We start from the raw sequence: 17,496 nt of genomic DNA, 5'->3' as shown, positions 1-17,496 counted from the left end.
CTGGGCTTAAGCGATTCTCTTGCATCAGCCTCCCAAGTAGCTGGGACTACAGGCACCTGCCACAATACCCAGCTATTTTTTTGTTGCAGTTTTTAGCCGGGGCCAGGTTCAAACCCACCACCTCTGTATATGGGGCCGGTGCCCTACCCACTGAGCCACAAGCGCCGTCCGTTCACATCTTTTATGCTGAGATGACTACTTGTAAAATTAGACTACTTGTAAAATTCTGCCCAGCACATAAATGAACCACTGGCATGTTCCACTTCTGCCTCCGATAGGCTCTAATTCTGTCTTAATTCTCCAGAAGTTTTTGCCCCATAAAGTGTTTTCCTTTAATCAGTACCATCCATCAAAACATAAATAAAAATTTATCTTCTTGCGTCTAGTAAAAAGTAAATGTAGATCAAATTAAGAAATCCATTAGTATTTTATGGTCCTTGACACAAGTCTTGCTGATTTTTTAAATGTCAGTCTCCGCAGGATTGGTACTGACTCTCAACTAACACTGTTTGTAAATAATTACAGTCACTTTAAAAGAAGAGCCACAGAGCTGGACCAGGAGAAGCAGGGCTGACATACCAAGAGATTCTCGGGCTTGATGTCCCTGTGCACGATGCTGAGGCCGTGGAGATACCTGAGGGCGTTGGCCAGGTTGTACACCATGGCGCTGCCGTCTCTCTCCGTGTACTTGGTTGAAGAAGTAATTGCATCAAAGAGATCTCCACCCTACAGGATACACAAAAGAACACAATCCAGTCATCAACCGTGCAGTCCTATAAAGGCAGGGGAAAGGGTTCACTGTCCTGGAACAGATGAGGAAATTGATACAAGCACCACAAAAACTGATGATTGTAAAGAAAGTTACAAGGTAGCAAAACCGTTTACTGATGAGGTCCTTCAAGACTGTCATGTCTTGCGATTGGGCACCAAGGAAATCTCCCAGTCCTTACTTTGACTAATTCCATCACCAGAAAGAGCTCCGTTGCTGTTTCCATCTCCTCAACCAGCATGATGATATTGGGATGCTTCACGCGGCGCAGGATGGACACTTCATTCTCAATCAGGTGCTCCTGCCAAACGGAGAGTGTGGGGGCAGAAATCAGAGACCACAGAACCCTCCGCTCTCTCCCTGCGGCGTCTGTGGATCTGATGCCAATAGAAGCCTCTCTCCTGACACAGGGACAACCAAACCTTGGTCTTGCTGGTTCCCAGACGGACAGGACAGGTGACTGTGGATATCTTACTGTCACTACTAAAAAGAAAAGATTTCTAAACATCTCCTGAAAGGGGTCAGCGGTGCTGCCCTGGTACACAGAGCACACCGTCTCCCAGGTCTTCCGTGTCCAGCACCTGACGAGGCCGTGACGGCACCACAGAGTGGCCCACAGCACGGGGCTTCCCACCTCCTCGGAACCGCTTTTTGCTTTCAGTATACACTGAGGAACACAGACAAGGCGTGCCAGAATACTCAGCCTGCTCGTCACACACCACTTATGGTAGGGGTCCTCAAACTTTTTAAACAGGGGGCCAGTTCACTGTCCCTCAGACTGTTGGAGGGCTGGACTGTGGGCCCCGGGATGAGTCAGCTGCTAAGCAGGACAGGCAGCGGTGGCAAAAACACTCGGCGGGCCAGATAAATGTCCGAGGTGGGCTGCATGTGGCCTGTGGGCCGTAGTTTGAGGACGCCTGACTTACAGCATTAAACATTTTTAGGTTTTAAGTCATTACCAAGATGACTTGAATTGCATGCTAGAATTCAGGGAAAAGAAACTTTCTTCCTCTATGATGGAGTATGAAATCATCCACCAGGTGGATCTTCCTTATCATCTTGTATCTTAGAAATCTGGAAACATACAGTTCTGTGGGGACAACTATTCTCATTTTAACTCTAGTTAATCACTTCTCCTCTGAAAACACCACCTGATAGTCACGCCCACTGAGTCATGCAGCGGGGATCAGCACTGTAGCAAAATGTTGACTTACAGAATTAAGGCGTTATCTCAATACATCAACCCACGAATCATAACAGCGACTGCTCTATTTTAAACGAGACACAAAAACCTTTCAAAAATGCCTTATGGCCCTATTCCTTGGTCCTCACTAGCTTTCGTAATGAATTCAGTGTTCCAGTGCAGTAGTAATTTATGTTATCCCCAGGTCAGGATGCTAGTGAAGGTTCCTGCTTATCTTCTGTACCCATGTGTACAGTATTTTTATACTCTAAGCCACCTGAAATTCTTTTGACCACAGCTAGAGGTATAAATTGCAACAAATGAGTAAACAACATACAGAGAAACGCGTCCCGTCCCGAGCTCCTGCACGTGCCTGGCTGTCTTTCTTGAGCACTGAATGAGCTGTGTGTGTCCAAGCAGCCACTTAATACGTGTCGGCAGGTGACAGTGCAAACGTTAACCAGAAGTAGGGACAGAAAGGAAGCAACATTTCCCAGGATCTAGTCACTAATTGTCAGTGGCTGGGCAGGGCATGAGTGTAACGTCTGAACGCTTCATCCTTAGAACAGCCTTTAGAAGGTAAATGTAAACATGTGTTTCTGACATCCGGGTCCACATTCCTTGTACTATTCATAATCACTTTTCACAAAGGAATACTTCAGTCAATGTCAACTTGGGAATTTTTCTAAACAAAGATGATAGCTGGAAAGCTGAAAATATCCAGTTTTTCATAAAGAGAGAACAAGCAGCATCACACTGAGCTGGGGGTTAAGAACCGTACCAGGCTCTGTGCAGGGAGGAGGATCTGTGTGCCCTGCAATGAGCAGGGCTGGGAATCTTTTCCTGGCTTAGGACTCAACAAACGCTTCCAAATCTGAAATAACAGCAGCTCTTAGACCAACCAATCACAGCTGGGAAGCCGAGCTCAGTGTCTCCTACCCGCTTCCAAGGCCCATCTGTGTAAGTGACCAAGCAGCAGACAGCACCACGGTCCCTCCCCAGGGAAGCCTGTATAACCAACCCCTTACAGGCACAGAGACAAAGGAAGACTTGGCAAAGCCTCCAAGCACTGATTCACGTATTTTAAGCTTTCAGATCAACTGTGCCAAGCATGTCCTTAATCACACTAAAAAGCAGGGTTAGATATACTTCTGTGAGCACGTAAAAGCAAGCAAATGGATTTATTTCACTCTGCGAAACAAAGACAACAGAAGTTACTACCATGGCAGTAAAATGCTTTTTATTTTGAAGTTAAATGAATCTGTCACTTCCATTCTCCTCCTTGCTCCTCATTTTCTCCAAAGTTGGTAGAGTCTATAAATTTGCCTCTTTAGGAGCTCCATTTGTGATGCCAGTTTAAAGTGGTATCTGTAAAACAGCCCCATCACCAGTACCCCAAGCTCTCAACCTGGAGTTAAAATAGGATATCTTTCGCGTAAGGAGACTACAACTCCCCAAAGTCATTATCTTCTTCGAGAAAAGGCACAATGGAAAGTCTTCTGAGATGCACTGTAGAACTTCTGCTAAGGGCCACTGGTGCTTTCAATACTGAACAAGTATCACAGCTCCACTTTCCCCATTATTTACTTAACACTGTCTCAGCTCGCTGCACCCTACTTGGCAATGGCTAGTCCTTGAGGCAGAGTGAATGTTTTTCTTGGAAGGTGGAAGTTGGTAGCATTTGTTTCTCAACCTCTTTCTGTCCTAGTAAAATTGTTTATGAAAGAAAAATCCACTTCGTAAATGAACCACCAGAAACAAAAGAATTACAGAAAAATCTTACAAAACATGGTCTTCCTATTTCCTATGTAACCCATCTGTAGTCTTTGTTTTTAACACGTAAAAACACTCTCTAGGTTAAATTTTCCAAGAGAATATTTTTAATATGAATGTCACTTTGTCTTGAACCATATTGAACTTACATTGCTCCATCATCTACATTATTTATGTTAAGTGATTCATGATTTTAACTCCAAATAATTTACATATAAATCATTTCATGGCACTGTTCCCTGGTTCTGTGTGAGAGCTAATGACATAGAAAACTGCTAACTTGGCAAAGGATACGGCCTTATCTTTGGCCATGGTGATTTTTAATGTACAAAGAGAGAGAAAATAAACTCTCCCAATCCAGATTAGTTACACTGTCTCAACCCGTCCCAGCCCCAACAAAGAGTCCTCTCCTCCTGTGTTCTGTCTCCCTGAACGTGGCTGCCCACGTTGAACGTGGCTGCCCCAAGCCAGCTAGGAATTACACTTCAACCCTCCTTCTCTCACCCTCTAATAGCCACAATCCCTGCCCCTCTGTCTCATTGGTGGCCTCTGAACCCACCCACTCCCTTCTCTCTAGACCTCTCGCCAATCTCTCATCTAGACTGTCTTTGTCCAGAACTTTGTTTACCCACTTCTTAAGTCATTCCTATTTATTCCTCAGGACCAGATTAGACCTCTCCTTCTCTGAGAAGCCTCCCTGCTCACTCCAGGATGGGCCAGGTGCCCTGCCACACGCTCTTGCCCCACCTGTACTTCCTCCATCCCTGCTCTGTCCTGCTGTGTTTTAATCCTCCACGTGCTGGTCTGTAATGCTTTGGAACTGAGAGCGTGTGGAGGTTTGTATTTACCTTTCTCCAGCACCCAGCATGGTTAGTTGCTAACAACCAGTATGTACCGAAGTGCTTGTGTGAATAATCACTTCTCCCATTGCGTCGGCGCTGCAGCGGCTTCACAGCTGACATCAGTGTTGCTTTGTGAATATTGCTGAATACAGTAAGGGACAAAATGTTCATACTGCCATATGTGATATCTGTGGCAAATGTAAGTAGTAGATTGAACAATGGCCACCCAAAGATACCAAATCCAAATTCCTACAATTTGTAAATATTAGCTTGCCTAGAAAAGAGGTTTTTGCAAAAGTGATCAAGGATCCTGCAGTGAAGAGATGACCCTGGGTTATGTGGGGTGGGGGTGCTAAACGCCTGTGCAAGGGTCCTTATAAAAAAGAGGGAGATGTGTTCAGACAGCAGAGGAGAGATAAACACAGAGGAGAAGGCGCCAGGAAGACAGAGGGAGAGATTGGAGTGAGGGGCCCGGAGCCCAAGAACACTGTCAGTCACCAGAAGCTGCTTTCAGGCAAGGAATAAATTACCCTCACAAGCGCCGGAGCAGCATGGGTTTCTGACTTCTAGCTTTCAGAACTGTGAGAAAATAATTTTCTGTTGTTTTAACCCACCAAGTTTGCAGTAATTTATTCCAACAGCCTCAGGAAACTAATACAATATACTTCTGGATTTATGTCCTGCCTGGGCCCATGCAGATGACGAATGCAAAATCGTATCAGGTGGGAAGAGAAAGCAGGACCACTTCTAAGCTCAGGGCTTCATACACTGTGGGAATTCAATAAATATTTATTTAGAAGGAAAGAGAATATTAGAGCTGGAAGAATTCTTAAACTTACAAATACCATAGCCTTCAAAACAGCCTCCATAAATCAGGCCCCAAGGCAGCTCTTGCCATAATCTACTTAGACGGTCCCAACACGCTTTCTGTCCTCGGCCCTGGTGTGGGCGGCTCTGGCCACCTGGTAGGCTGTTCTCCCATCTCTGCCTATTGAAATCCCGCCCACGGTTCCTGCTCCAACCCCAGTACTTCTTGTGCACTGGAGTCTTCAGCAGTCACCTACCTCTCTCCACAGGCTTCCTCTGAACTGCCATAACACTCTTTGCAGAATTGGTATTAATTTGTCAAATTACCCTATGCCTAGCCCAGTGTCTTACACACAGAATACACACTCCAAATCTGAATGAATAAATTAATCTAATAATGCTCATGTACATTACAGATAGCAAACAGAAGGCAAAAGGAGGATTCCTCCCCCCTCCCAGGTTCTTATCACATGAAGAAATTGATAAATTGAACTTACAGAGGAATCACGGTAGACTTGCCAATACTATAAACCAACAGCACTGAATCCAGCCACTGCTTTGCGTCTGGGCGACTTTTTAGAAGCTATCTGAGTCTCTGTTTCTTTATCTATAAAACTGGTACTTCTGTTCTGTAAGTCATTAAGGCAGTGTGCAAAGTTCCTATATATCCAAAGCTAGATAAATAAGACGTTTTAACAAATGACAGATATGTTCAGACATATTCAGTATTATTAATTTTCTGTATACAACAAGGTGACCGGTAATACCCCAGAAAAGAGGTTGAGTGCCACCCTCTTTAAATATTTTTTAAAAGCAAATTCTCTGTACTGTTTTTTCTAAAAATAAAACTTATTTATTTATAACAAATTGAGTTTTGAAATTATAACTTTATATAATTTTAATGTGGAAACAGTTGCTCAATAAGGAAGATGTAAGGGTGGAAAAAACACATGGTTATGAATTATAAAAACAGAATGACATTCAGTAATAAGAAAAATAAGATATAAATGTTTGACATGATCTACCCACTGGCCTCAGCACATCATGTACCAGATAAAATTTATTTTGCATAAAAAGATCTCTTTTTTTGGCTCGGTGCCTGTGGCTCAAGTGGCTAAGGCGCCAGCCACATACACCTAAGGTGGCAGGTTCGAATCCAGCCTGGGCCTGCCAAATAACAATGATGGCTGCAACCAAAAAATAGCCGGGCATTGTGGCAGGCGCCTATGGTCCCAGCTACTTGGGAGGCTGAGGCAGGAGACTTGCTTGAGCCCAGGAGTTGGAGGTTGCTGTGAGCTGTGATGCCATAGCACTCTAAGCTTGAGGCTCTGCCCAAAAAAAAAAAAAAAAAAAAAAAGATCTCTTTTTTTGATTATGGAGACAGCTGCTTATGTTTTAATAGGTAAATAATATCCTTACCATGGCATTTTTTTTTTCTTTTTTGAAAAAAAAATTTAATATAGTTGTATATAACCCAGCTTCCCAAATTTTGACACATTCTGCTTAAATCACACAATTCCAGAAGGAAAGAGCAACTCTTGGTGAAATGGCTACCACCGTTTAAAGAAGTCAGTACTATTATTAGAAGAAGAAAAGCATATTAAAGTATTTAAAGAAAATTAAATATAAAGAAAAGAGAACATTACTTATTCAAGGGGGCATTTTGCAGTCTTTGCCTCATTAATCATCACCATGTAGTGAAAAAAGTAAATAATAAATTTGCCTCCTGGATTTTCTGTTAGGGGTTCTAGGAAGATTTTTCTAAATTTTATCATAACATTTTAAGTTTTTTATTAAAAATATACAATTCTGTAGAAGCCAAATGAAGACTACTTTAGGAGTCCCAAAGCAATAAAATCACTACTATCCCATCAAGTCCTGCTAAACGTAAATTTTAAATTCCTCTGGCATATTAATAATGTTAATAGTTAACGTGTTAAATTTTTCGTATATGGTGGCAGGTTTCCATGTCTTCCACGCTTTAATTCAAGAAACCTTAACAATGACCTTATGTCTTAGTTATTATTAACAACCAGGTATTAGAGGAAGAAACAGAGGCACAGAGGGATTGAATAGTTTTTCTAAGGTAACACAGCAGGAAACAGGCAGAGCCAGGAATACACTTTATACAACCTGGCTCTAGAGCACCAACGTCCAACAGACACATAATATGATTCATATGTGTAATCCTGAATTGTCTATCGGTCACATTAAACATGTAAAATGCAAGTAAAATTATTTTTAAAATGTAACTTACTTAACCCAATATATCTCAAGTATTTTCATTTCAACATGTAATCAAATAGAAGGATACTGAGATATTTCACATTCCTTTTTTAGTACTAAGATAAGTCTGCAAAATCTGGGGTGTATTTTATAGTCACAGCATATTCCAATTCAGACTGGCCACATTTCCTGAGCTATGTAGCCATATGTGTCTGGTAGCTCCAGTGTTAGACAACATAGTTGCAGGGACGGCTCTGTTAACAGAGATACTACCAGAAAGGAATCTGGACAGGTCTTTGTTATCACTTTTATGCAATATTTACTGTTTCCAAATATAGTTAAAGTATCAGTAGCTCTAGTAGCATTTTACCAGTTGATCTTTCTCCAGTCACAGTTTCAGAGTGGGACAGAAGATTAAAGTTTGTCTTACTGGAAAGACAATTCTACACAGTGCTTCAGTTAATTTTGCATCAGCTCTTAAAACACAGAGACAGGGGAAAGGGAAGATTTCCTTCCTGACTAGAATAACGAAAATAACATTCTCCTCTGGGTCAAAGTTTCAGCAGCCCCTTCTTAAGATAGGGGTTTCCTAAGCTAGGGGTTTCCCAACTGTGATGCAAACCCACTGTGCATATATCACCTAACCAGGTCCCACTGCATCATTTCCACAGGACTTGGGAGTTAAAGGGGAAGCAACACAACCAGGAGTTCATGTCACCTTTTAATAAAGTCTTTTGTTTCTGACCCAGGAATCTTGTGTGTTCTGCCAGCCTCTATGAAGCTAGAAAGCTAATTTGTAAGCTTGAAAGTAAAGTCTGAGACTCCTCACAGTTCTTGATGTAACTTTTGAGTGTTGCTGGATTTTGAAACAGGCATCTCCCAGAGAAAAGAACTTCTGTTTTTTAGTTAGGACCAAAATCAAATACTATTTCAGAATTAAAGTTTCCCGAAAATAGTAAGGAAAAAAGGTTAGACTGTTTCCCCCACTATTACCAGTAGTCTATTCCTGCTACAATTTGTCAAATCCCCACTTAAGTTCCTTCATCACAGTAAATATCTCACTGAGTTATTTCCATTTCTTTTACATAGCAGTTATCTTTACAGTACCTTTCCACAACATTTGGCTTTGTCTATAATCTTCAGGGCAAACTCCTTTCCAGTGGACCTATGGAAGAATCAGAGGAAGGTCATTTAAAGACATGAGTAAAAAACACTATCATTCCTATTTTCTCTGATAGCACAGACTCAGAAGAGAAACTTGGCTGCTTCCTCTGTGCAAAGACAATGCTAAGTGGAAAAAAGGGCCACACTTACACTAATTAAGTATCCTTTTATAAATATTAATAATTATAATATTAATCAACTGATATTTAAGGTATTTTAATTCTGTTGTATCAGCAATAGATAAAAAAATTTTTTTCCATATTTAAATCCAAAATAGTACTCTTAGGAGACAGAATAAAGTTAATAAAAAATCGATCAAATTTACTAAAAACTTTATTATCAAGGTGTCTCACATTAATACGCTACATCAGCCCCGTAACTCAGCACTGAAAAGTCCCCAGACTTGTGTTATTTATTTCTCAGCCGATACATCAGCGAGGATGTGGTGTCACACTGTTCACATTTTCAAATGCCCTTACTGGCATGAGAAACATAATTTACTTGGACATGAGAACCCTGATGTGATTATTTAATTTTCCAACCACCTTTAACATGATCTAATTTGAACATGCCAAAAACACCTGTTAGTTTAGGAAGGCAGCTTAATAAAGAACACCGCAATATTCTAAGGCCACGTCAATTTTCTCTAGGGCAGCTGTTTTGCCAGGTAATCAGCACACACCGATCAGGCCCAGTTTAGGACTGTAACTATTTAAATTGCTCCCTCTGTATAACATAAACTAAACCCTGCCAGGGATTTCAAACAAGGCTTTACAAGTCATATTTTGGATACTTAATGTGTCAATCTATGTACTAGAGCTAAGTAAAAAGGAGTTATCTTATGTACCAATAAGAAACACTAAAGCCTCACCAGAAGTGTAACAAAATGGAAAAACCATGAAAATTAGCCCTTAGAATAGGCAGGATGGGGTGTCTAAACACGAATCTAATCTGAGTATTTCTGGTTTTAATATTGTTTATAAAGGTCTGGAATGGGCAAAAGTAGGCTGACTCTGATCTTCAGTCTGATCAGAGTTCACATCTAACTATATTCAGTTAAGTGATACCTGAGAGGGAGGGTTACTGTGGGAATTAAATGACTTATTAGCAGTACAGCCTGAGAATGATGCCTGGCTCGGGTAAATGTTATAGGAGATTTTCTACCAAAATGACTGTTATTTTTTCCTGCTCCTCTCTGGCTTCTGGACGAAGCCAGCTATTTCTCTCACCCAAACGCACATCACTGCTTGATCCTCTACCTGTATACATACAATTTTTCTTGTTAAATTGCTTATGGGCATGCACAGTGGGTGGTCTCAAGGGTAGACCCTTTCAGGAAAGGGGGGAAAAAGACTTCCCAGACAGGCCTTTGGTTAAGAATAAACTTGAAGCAAAAAAGGTAGATAAACAAATAACTATGCTTCCTATCCACTCACCTGTCCATACATTCTTTGACAACTGCGAAATTGCCATCACCGATGACCTTCCCAATTTTGTACTTCTCAAGAAGAGCTGATTCAGAGCACCTGTTTCCATTCACACCTGCAAAAAGGATAAATGCAAAGTCTCAAGAAAACATAAGCATTTTATATTGATTCCTATGTGTTTATAAAACATTAAACTGCAATGCCTTTATTTTTAAATCTAGGGTGAAAGTAATCTCTGAGCATATCTCCTGAATAGAACATCTGAATCATCAATTTCCTTTTGACCTTGTTGGTTAGAATCAGAAACCACCATATTCAACAAATTAACAAATCTCTGAAATATCAGCTAAAATATAAGTGATCAAACTTGGGTGAAAAGAACATCTAATTAAAATTTTTCCAAACTTTTTATGAAGCCTTTTTGTCAATGCCCAAGAATAGGGAATAGCCAAGTGGCTGAGGTGGGAGGATCTCTGGAGCCCAGGAATTTGAGGCCAGCATGGGCAACAGAGCAAGACCCCCACATTTCTTTAAAAAATAAAAGAATGAGAATGGTGGGGAGAATGGGATGGTGGCAGGAATTTCGTCTTTGAAAGGTTCTCAAGATTCTCCAAAAAAGACAATTCTAACTAGACAAGATGTATTGTTAGGGCTAATGTATGGCTCAAAGCCTTCTTAGCAAGGTGTATGTGGGGGAGTTTAAGATGGCCCACTTTTCACCAGGATTGCTCAGCACATAACAGGCAACAAACAAACACATTTTTGTTCTCTGACTGCGAAAAAGGAAATACATTTAGGAGTTATGAGCACATCACTGTTAAGGGAAAATGAAAGAAGCCCAAGTCCCAAATTTAAAGCTGCAATAGCCTAACTAAAGACAGTTTGAGATTTTACGTAACTTGAAGCATACCCCACCCCCACAACGCACCCGCCAAGGCTCACTAGACTGCTAGGAGATATGATCACTGTCCTGTTTAGGAAGATGGTGATTTATCACAAGTGGATTTGGGGTGGCTACCAACTTCGCAGGGACGGTTTCCTTTACAAAAGTAATGATCAGATGGAGAAATACCTTCAGGACTCATGCAACGATCCAATTCAGGTCCACCATTTACATTGGAAGAAGATCTGCCATGGGCAGAAATCTGCTGAAGGAGAACGATCATGCTTTGTCAGGATTAATTCACAAATCTTTAGGTAGCTTAAAACAGACAATGCTTACGGGATGTAAAAAGTACGGATACAGAAGAGAGGACGCATACTCTTTCCTGCCTTTCTCCCTAGACATATTATTTTCCATTGAGATCAGATACCAAGAAAATTGACACTGTGTTACCTTTTCTTTTTTTTTTTTCCCCTTTTGAAATTGTGTTGTTTTGACTCCAGTGAAAAGAATTACAGGAGAAATTATGGCATCACAGCTGAACAAGGTACTTATCATTGGCAAAAATAAGGCTCAGAATTATAGGTTAATTCTAAGAGTTCCGAGCTAAACCCCTGGATCCTACGAGTTCAATTATTATACTTCCTCAAAATGCAAGATAGCTGGTAGATAAGCAAAATTTTTCAAAAGTTAACTTTCTGATTTTCTCCTGTTTTATTTTATTTATTTATTTATGTAGGTCAGTGAAATCATAGGCAGCCGCAGAAGCAGCCGCACAAGCAGCCGCACTCTGTGCTAGCATGCTTAAAAGCTAGAACATTTAAAACCAAGGTCCAGAGAGGGGACTTACAGGGAAGACTAAAAGAAAACTACCTCATCCTGTATTCCATTCCCACCCTCGGCATCTACACTTGCCCCTATCCCATCAGAGGCCTCCTTAGTTACTGGCAGTCCCTCCCATCCCACACTGTACTGAAAGAGAAATTTTTCCTAAGGAGAGTTGTGACATCATCCCCAGGAACCCAGAACTCCTTTGAGTCTTTGTCACCAAAAGAATAACCTCAAGCTCGGGCAGTGCCTGTGGCTCAGTGGGCAGGGTGCCAGCCCCATACACCAAGGGTAGTGGGTTCAAACCCAGCCCCAGCCAAACCGCAACAACAACAACAAAATAGTCAGGCATTGTGGCGGGCGCCTGTAGTCCCAGCTACTTGGGAGGCTGAGGCAAGAGAATCACCTAAGTCCAGGAGTTGGAGGTTGCTGTGAGCTGTGACACCACAGCTCTCTACTGAGGATAATAAAGTGAAACTCTGTCTCTACAAAAAAAAAAAAAGAATAACCTCAAGTTCTCCGGCCTGGTATTTAGGCTGCAATTTTGTCCACCTACCTACCTGTTCATCATATGTATATTATACTTGAATTAACTCAATGCCATTTTTTTGGTTAAGTTAAGCTTCCTGTTTTGTTGTTTTGTTTGTTGAGACAGTCTCACTCTGTTGCCCTGGGTGGAGTGCCGTGGCATCATAGCTCACAGCAACCTCAAACTCCAGGGTTCAAGCCATCCTCTTGTCTCAGCCTCCCTGAGTAGCTGAGGCTGCAGGTGCCCACCACAATGCCCGGCTAGTTTTTCTATTTTCAGTAGAGATGGGAGCTCTTGTTCAGGTTGGTCTCAAGCTCCTGAGCTCAAGCGATCCACTGGTGCTGGCCTTGTGGATTACAAGAGCAAGCCACTACACCTGGCCTAAACTTTGCAAGTCTAATTTTTCTGCTCTGAAAATGGAGATGGTAGCAGTGCCCAGCTCAAAGATGTGCTAGAGAATAAACATTAGCTCCTACCCATGAAACCATTTAGCAGTCACTGACATGTAACACTAACTTGATATTGGCTGATTAGTACCTTTCCTTAAAACATCTAACACAGAAACTTGAAAGGAGTGACTGAGAATGTTTTTGAATTGTTGAATGTAAAATGGCCATGAGACCTTACACTAAATAATTTATGCCACACCTCTTCCTCCTCTAATCCACCTGTAATCCAAGACTGAAGACTGCTAGTCATGAAAGTCAGAAATCCAAATTAACATTACTGGCTTCTATCGACAAAATTCTTAACAGAATAAAGACAAGAAGAATGTAATATTTCTGGAAAGTTAGGTATATTGCAAAAGATAAACAGAGAAATCTCTGGGGGTCCCCACTTGTGCCAAAGAATAAAGTGATGGGCCCGACAGACAGGATGTAAGGGTATACGGCACGCCTCCTGGGGAGGGGCCTAACTACGACTTGGACTACCCCTCACAAACGCAAACAATGTAACCTCATCATCTGTACCTTCATATTAATCTGAAATTAAAAAGAAGAATAAAGTGAGGGGGGATGTGGATTGCCAATGCTTAGGATGGCAGTGGCCAGCTTACCTGCATGTCTGAATCCACAGCGCAGAGCAAGGCAGCCCCACACACTTGGGCTGCCGCCAGCTGGCTCAGGCATCAGCACCGGGCAAGCACCATCTCCCCTCCTGACATTCAGGGTCACCGGACTTTGAGCAGCCTACAGTCCCACACCCACTGCTGAGGCCCTACAATCTACCTCTGTCCCTGCTCTCCCTGAGGCCTACTCGCTCAGCTGTCCTGAAAGCAGGTGGCATACATCTAACAAGTTCCTTTCTTGAGCTAATCTGAGTAAGATCTGGTTTACTGCAAGCTGACATGTCCTGTCTGATTCTAGGAAGGAAGACTGAGGAGGGGCTGGAATGCAACAATTTTTACCCCTCATCCATGTTCATGCGGACGAGTGATTCCTTGAAGTGTTTATTAGCTGAGTTCCCGTGAGCCATTATAACGTTCCTAATGTTTATTTTAATTCAATCCCCATTCCCATCCTATCCTGATACCTTGTACAAACCAGTAATTACAAACCTGGTTTGTGTTGGGATTCATGGGTGACAAGGAGCCGGGAAGGAGACCAGGAAACAGAACAGGGGCGGCAGCTGCCTCTCCTGTGGCTGAGAGCAGGGGGCAGCCCATGGGCTGAGGCCTACGGAGGAGGAAGCCCCGTGCAGGGGGAGAGGGCACAGCTACTTCACTCAATCACCAGGAAATGCAGCTTTCTTGGCAAATAATAACGGCAAGAACATTTTTCAAAACTCTCAAATTTAGTTTTTTTAAATGTTAAGCCTCAAACATTGAAAAAAACACAATATAGTGTTAACAGGAGTGACGTCTCAATTATTTATCCAAATACATTTCTTTGAAAATAAAGCTTTTATGAAGAGAATGAGAACATGGAAAAAAAATTTAATTTCGTTATAGTACAGCTGACCAGAAAGACATAATAGACAATCTTCCTTTTTTCTCCTTACTTGTCAGCAACAGCCACAGCAACAATTTGGGCTGTTTGAAAGGATACGAAGACAAAGGCACATGGTTATTCCTGCCCAGAAGTTTGCCATCTTATGAGGAGTCATAAGTGCACTTAAATTTAAAAGGCTTCCGTGAAACCTCTCAATTCCTGGGCAGGTGCTGATGGTTACACACGGCTCTGAGGGGCTGCGAGAGGGAGCCATTTTGCCACAGCACGAATCTGCACGTGTGCGCTCTCTCCAATCACCAGCAGTGATTAAATTCATCTGACTCGCCAATAATGGAGCTTAGCTTTCCCAAAGTACAAGAAAAGCTTGGTATTCACCAAGATTTCCGGACAGATCACGAGAAAAATGGGAACATCTATTGTAAAATATAAGAGAGAGCATTTCCAGTGCTGAGAGAGAAACCCAGACAAAAGCAACTTAACTGCAGGGGATATGGCTATGACTTCACAAAATTATCACCTTTTCCTTTGCAAAACCGTTGTATTTCCCTAGCCCTTGTAAGAGAATTAATTTTACTGAAGCAAGGATTAAATTAGTAGGAGAGAGATCAAATACGGCATTTATGATTAGACCTGCCCCTATTGTCAAACTGACAATTTGTATTAAAATCTCTTAAAATGCTAATTAGCATTCATGCTTCCATCAGCAACTGTGATGCTGAGACGGCACCAAGAAAAGTGCCGTGAGGCTGGGTGTTGGCGAGGTCCTCCTCTATAAAGCGGAATGGTTGCAGCATCTGCGCTCTTTCAAGATACTGTCCATGATTACCAATTGCTTCAGAAAGAAGGGATTATGCTTAAGGGTGGGAAGGAGAGGGGGGATGTATTTCCTGAGGAATTCCTGATTGGTTTAGGAGGAAGGTAAGAGCAAACGCCCTAAAGGTAAATACCCCAGGGTGTTCTGTCCTAAAGGTAAACACCCCAGGGTGTTCTGTGAGCTGCCTCCCTGCACCACCCAGACTTTCTGGCAGCAGCAGCTCATTTTTATGAGTAACCAAGGAAGGGAAATGCATAGGAATCCTCTTCTGCTAAGAATTTATTGAAGAAAGACTAGAAAACAGAGCAGAAAGAGCCATACAGCGCTCCCAATTGCTAGCACCATTTAAAACGGCACTCACATCTGAGTACACTGGGTGATGAGTAACACTCCAGCTGTCTGTGTTCTCAGCCAGGAAGTTAGGTCAGTGTCCCACATTAAATGTCTTTGAGAAGCGAATTGTTATAATTTCTACAAATTCAAAATTTAAAGAGAAACGTTAAGTACGACTACACTGAAAATGTGAAGTTTTGTTCAGAAACTGGCAAGTCAACAGCATGAGGAACGTTTACTCACTACCTTATGGCATATTGCTATGGACGAGTATAATGCTGATGCCATTTCATTTTAATTTTTTATAAAAGGAAGAAGATCTTGGACTGAGTTATCTGTGCACAGTGAGTCAACTTTCTTGAATGTATTTTAGAAAATGGCATCGTAATTGGAGTGGTAAGTGGTGTACTCCAAGGTCAGAAACATTTTCTATAAAGGGCCAGACAGTGACCTTAGGCTTCTCGGGTCATCCAGTCCAGGTCGCAACTATTCGTCCTGCTGTAACAGGAAAGCAGCCGTAGACCATATGTAAATAGAAGAGCATAGATGTGTTCTACTAAAATTTTATTTAGGAAAAAAAAGTGATGGGCTTATGCCCAGGAGTTTGAGGTTACAGTGAGCTATGATGACGTCACCGCACTCTAGCCAAGGCAACAGAGACCCTGTCTCCAAACATACAAAAAAATAAAACAAAAGAAATGATAGGCTAACTTTGGCCAGCAGGGAAATTCCTGGCAGTCTTTTAGGAAAGCTTTTCCTCCTAGGTTTCATTTTGCAAAATCAGTGGCATTTGAGACTTAAGAATGATTAAATCTCTTACTAATGATTAAGAGTGGTAAAGAGAACTTACTGCTTGCACATGAGTAAAACATGATTCTCATACTCTAGAATAACCTTCAAGGTATGGTTGTTGTTCTAAAGCAGGCATCCTCAAACTGCGGCCACGGGCCACATGCAGCCTGCCTAGAACATTTATCCAGCCTGCCGGGTGGTTTTGCTGCCGCTGCCTGTCCTGCTTAGCAGCTGACTCGTCCCAGGGCCCACAGTCTGGCCCTCCAAGGTCTGAGGGACAGTGAACTGGCTCCCTGTTTAAAAAGTTTGAGGACCCCTTTTCTAAAGCAACAGTTTTCTTATTAGAATCACCTAGGGAGATTTGAAAAATTCTACTGCCAGGTTGCATCCCAAATTAATCCTAGAGGGAGAGTACAGGTATTAGCATTTTTAGAAGTTTCATAGATGATCTAATGTGCAGCCAAGGCTTAGAGCATTGATGGAGGACTTTGTTTAAGTGTGCTCTGTGGCTTGCCCAGTAGGCTAACCATAGCAAGTCATCTATAGCCAAAGAACAACCATCTCCGTAAAAAAAGGAAAGAAGATACCCATATAGTTTATTGAATCCTACTTTGTGCCAAGTCCCGAAGCGAGTACTTTACATCGAATGAATCAGATATTGTCTCCATTGACCTATAAAGAAATTAAAGCTCACAGAGGTCTGCAATGTGCTCAGTTACTGCGGCAAATGTGGACTCAGAATAGTAATCCCAGGTCTGACTTCAGAACTCAAAAGAGTTTTTCAGCTATTTTCATACTATCTTCTCCTCTAAGATTAAGAGAGGATTCTTGAAGGATATTAAACCAAATAAGGGTGTCACCCAATTCCAGACTGATAAAAATACACACTGTGGTATATTTAGAACACATTTCAGACATATAACTATAGGAACATTCTTGTAATTTATTCACAAAATAGACAAATTAAGTTCATAGGTTTTCCTCACATAGAGTTTAAGAAAATGTTTTTCTTTAAAAAGATGACTTCTGAAATGTACTACAAAATTTTTAAAAAACAGTATTCTAAATGGTATTTGTAAGTAGGTTTGTTTCATTGTTCATTTTTGTGGGCTTTTTAAACACTGGAAACATTTCACTAACCAGAAGGAAGGCCAGTACAAATCACCACAAATGC

The 17,496-nt window shown here is 41.7% G+C and overlaps 1 protein-coding gene across 2 annotated transcripts in view; it reads right to left on the bottom strand.

Annotated features, from left to right (window-relative positions):
* Positions 1-17,496, bottom strand: part of DCLK2 (doublecortin like kinase 2) — a 170,822-nt gene that overhangs the window by 23,694 nt on the left and 129,632 nt on the right. For both annotated transcript variants that reach the window (XM_003790212.3, XM_012805407.2), the window contains 5 exons: positions 11,264-11,339; positions 10,201-10,306; positions 8,708-8,765; positions 951-1,070; positions 580-726 (listed from right to left, as the gene is read on the bottom strand). In XM_003790212.3, the coding sequence (XP_003790260.1) occupies positions 580-726; positions 951-1,070; positions 8,708-8,765; positions 10,201-10,306; positions 11,264-11,339 (507 nt within the window). The remainder of the gene's footprint in view (positions 1-579; positions 727-950; positions 1,071-8,707; positions 8,766-10,200; positions 10,307-11,263; positions 11,340-17,496) is intronic.

This window comes from Otolemur garnettii, unplaced genomic scaffold, assembly GCF_000181295.1.
Source record: "Otolemur garnettii isolate 467f Iridium unplaced genomic scaffold, OtoGar3 scaffold00041, whole genome shotgun sequence".
Lineage (NCBI taxonomy): Eukaryota > Metazoa > Chordata > Mammalia > Primates > Galagidae > Otolemur > Otolemur garnettii.
Note: the sequence above shows the minus strand (reverse complement) of the source record. Positions and strands in the feature narration are given on the sequence as shown.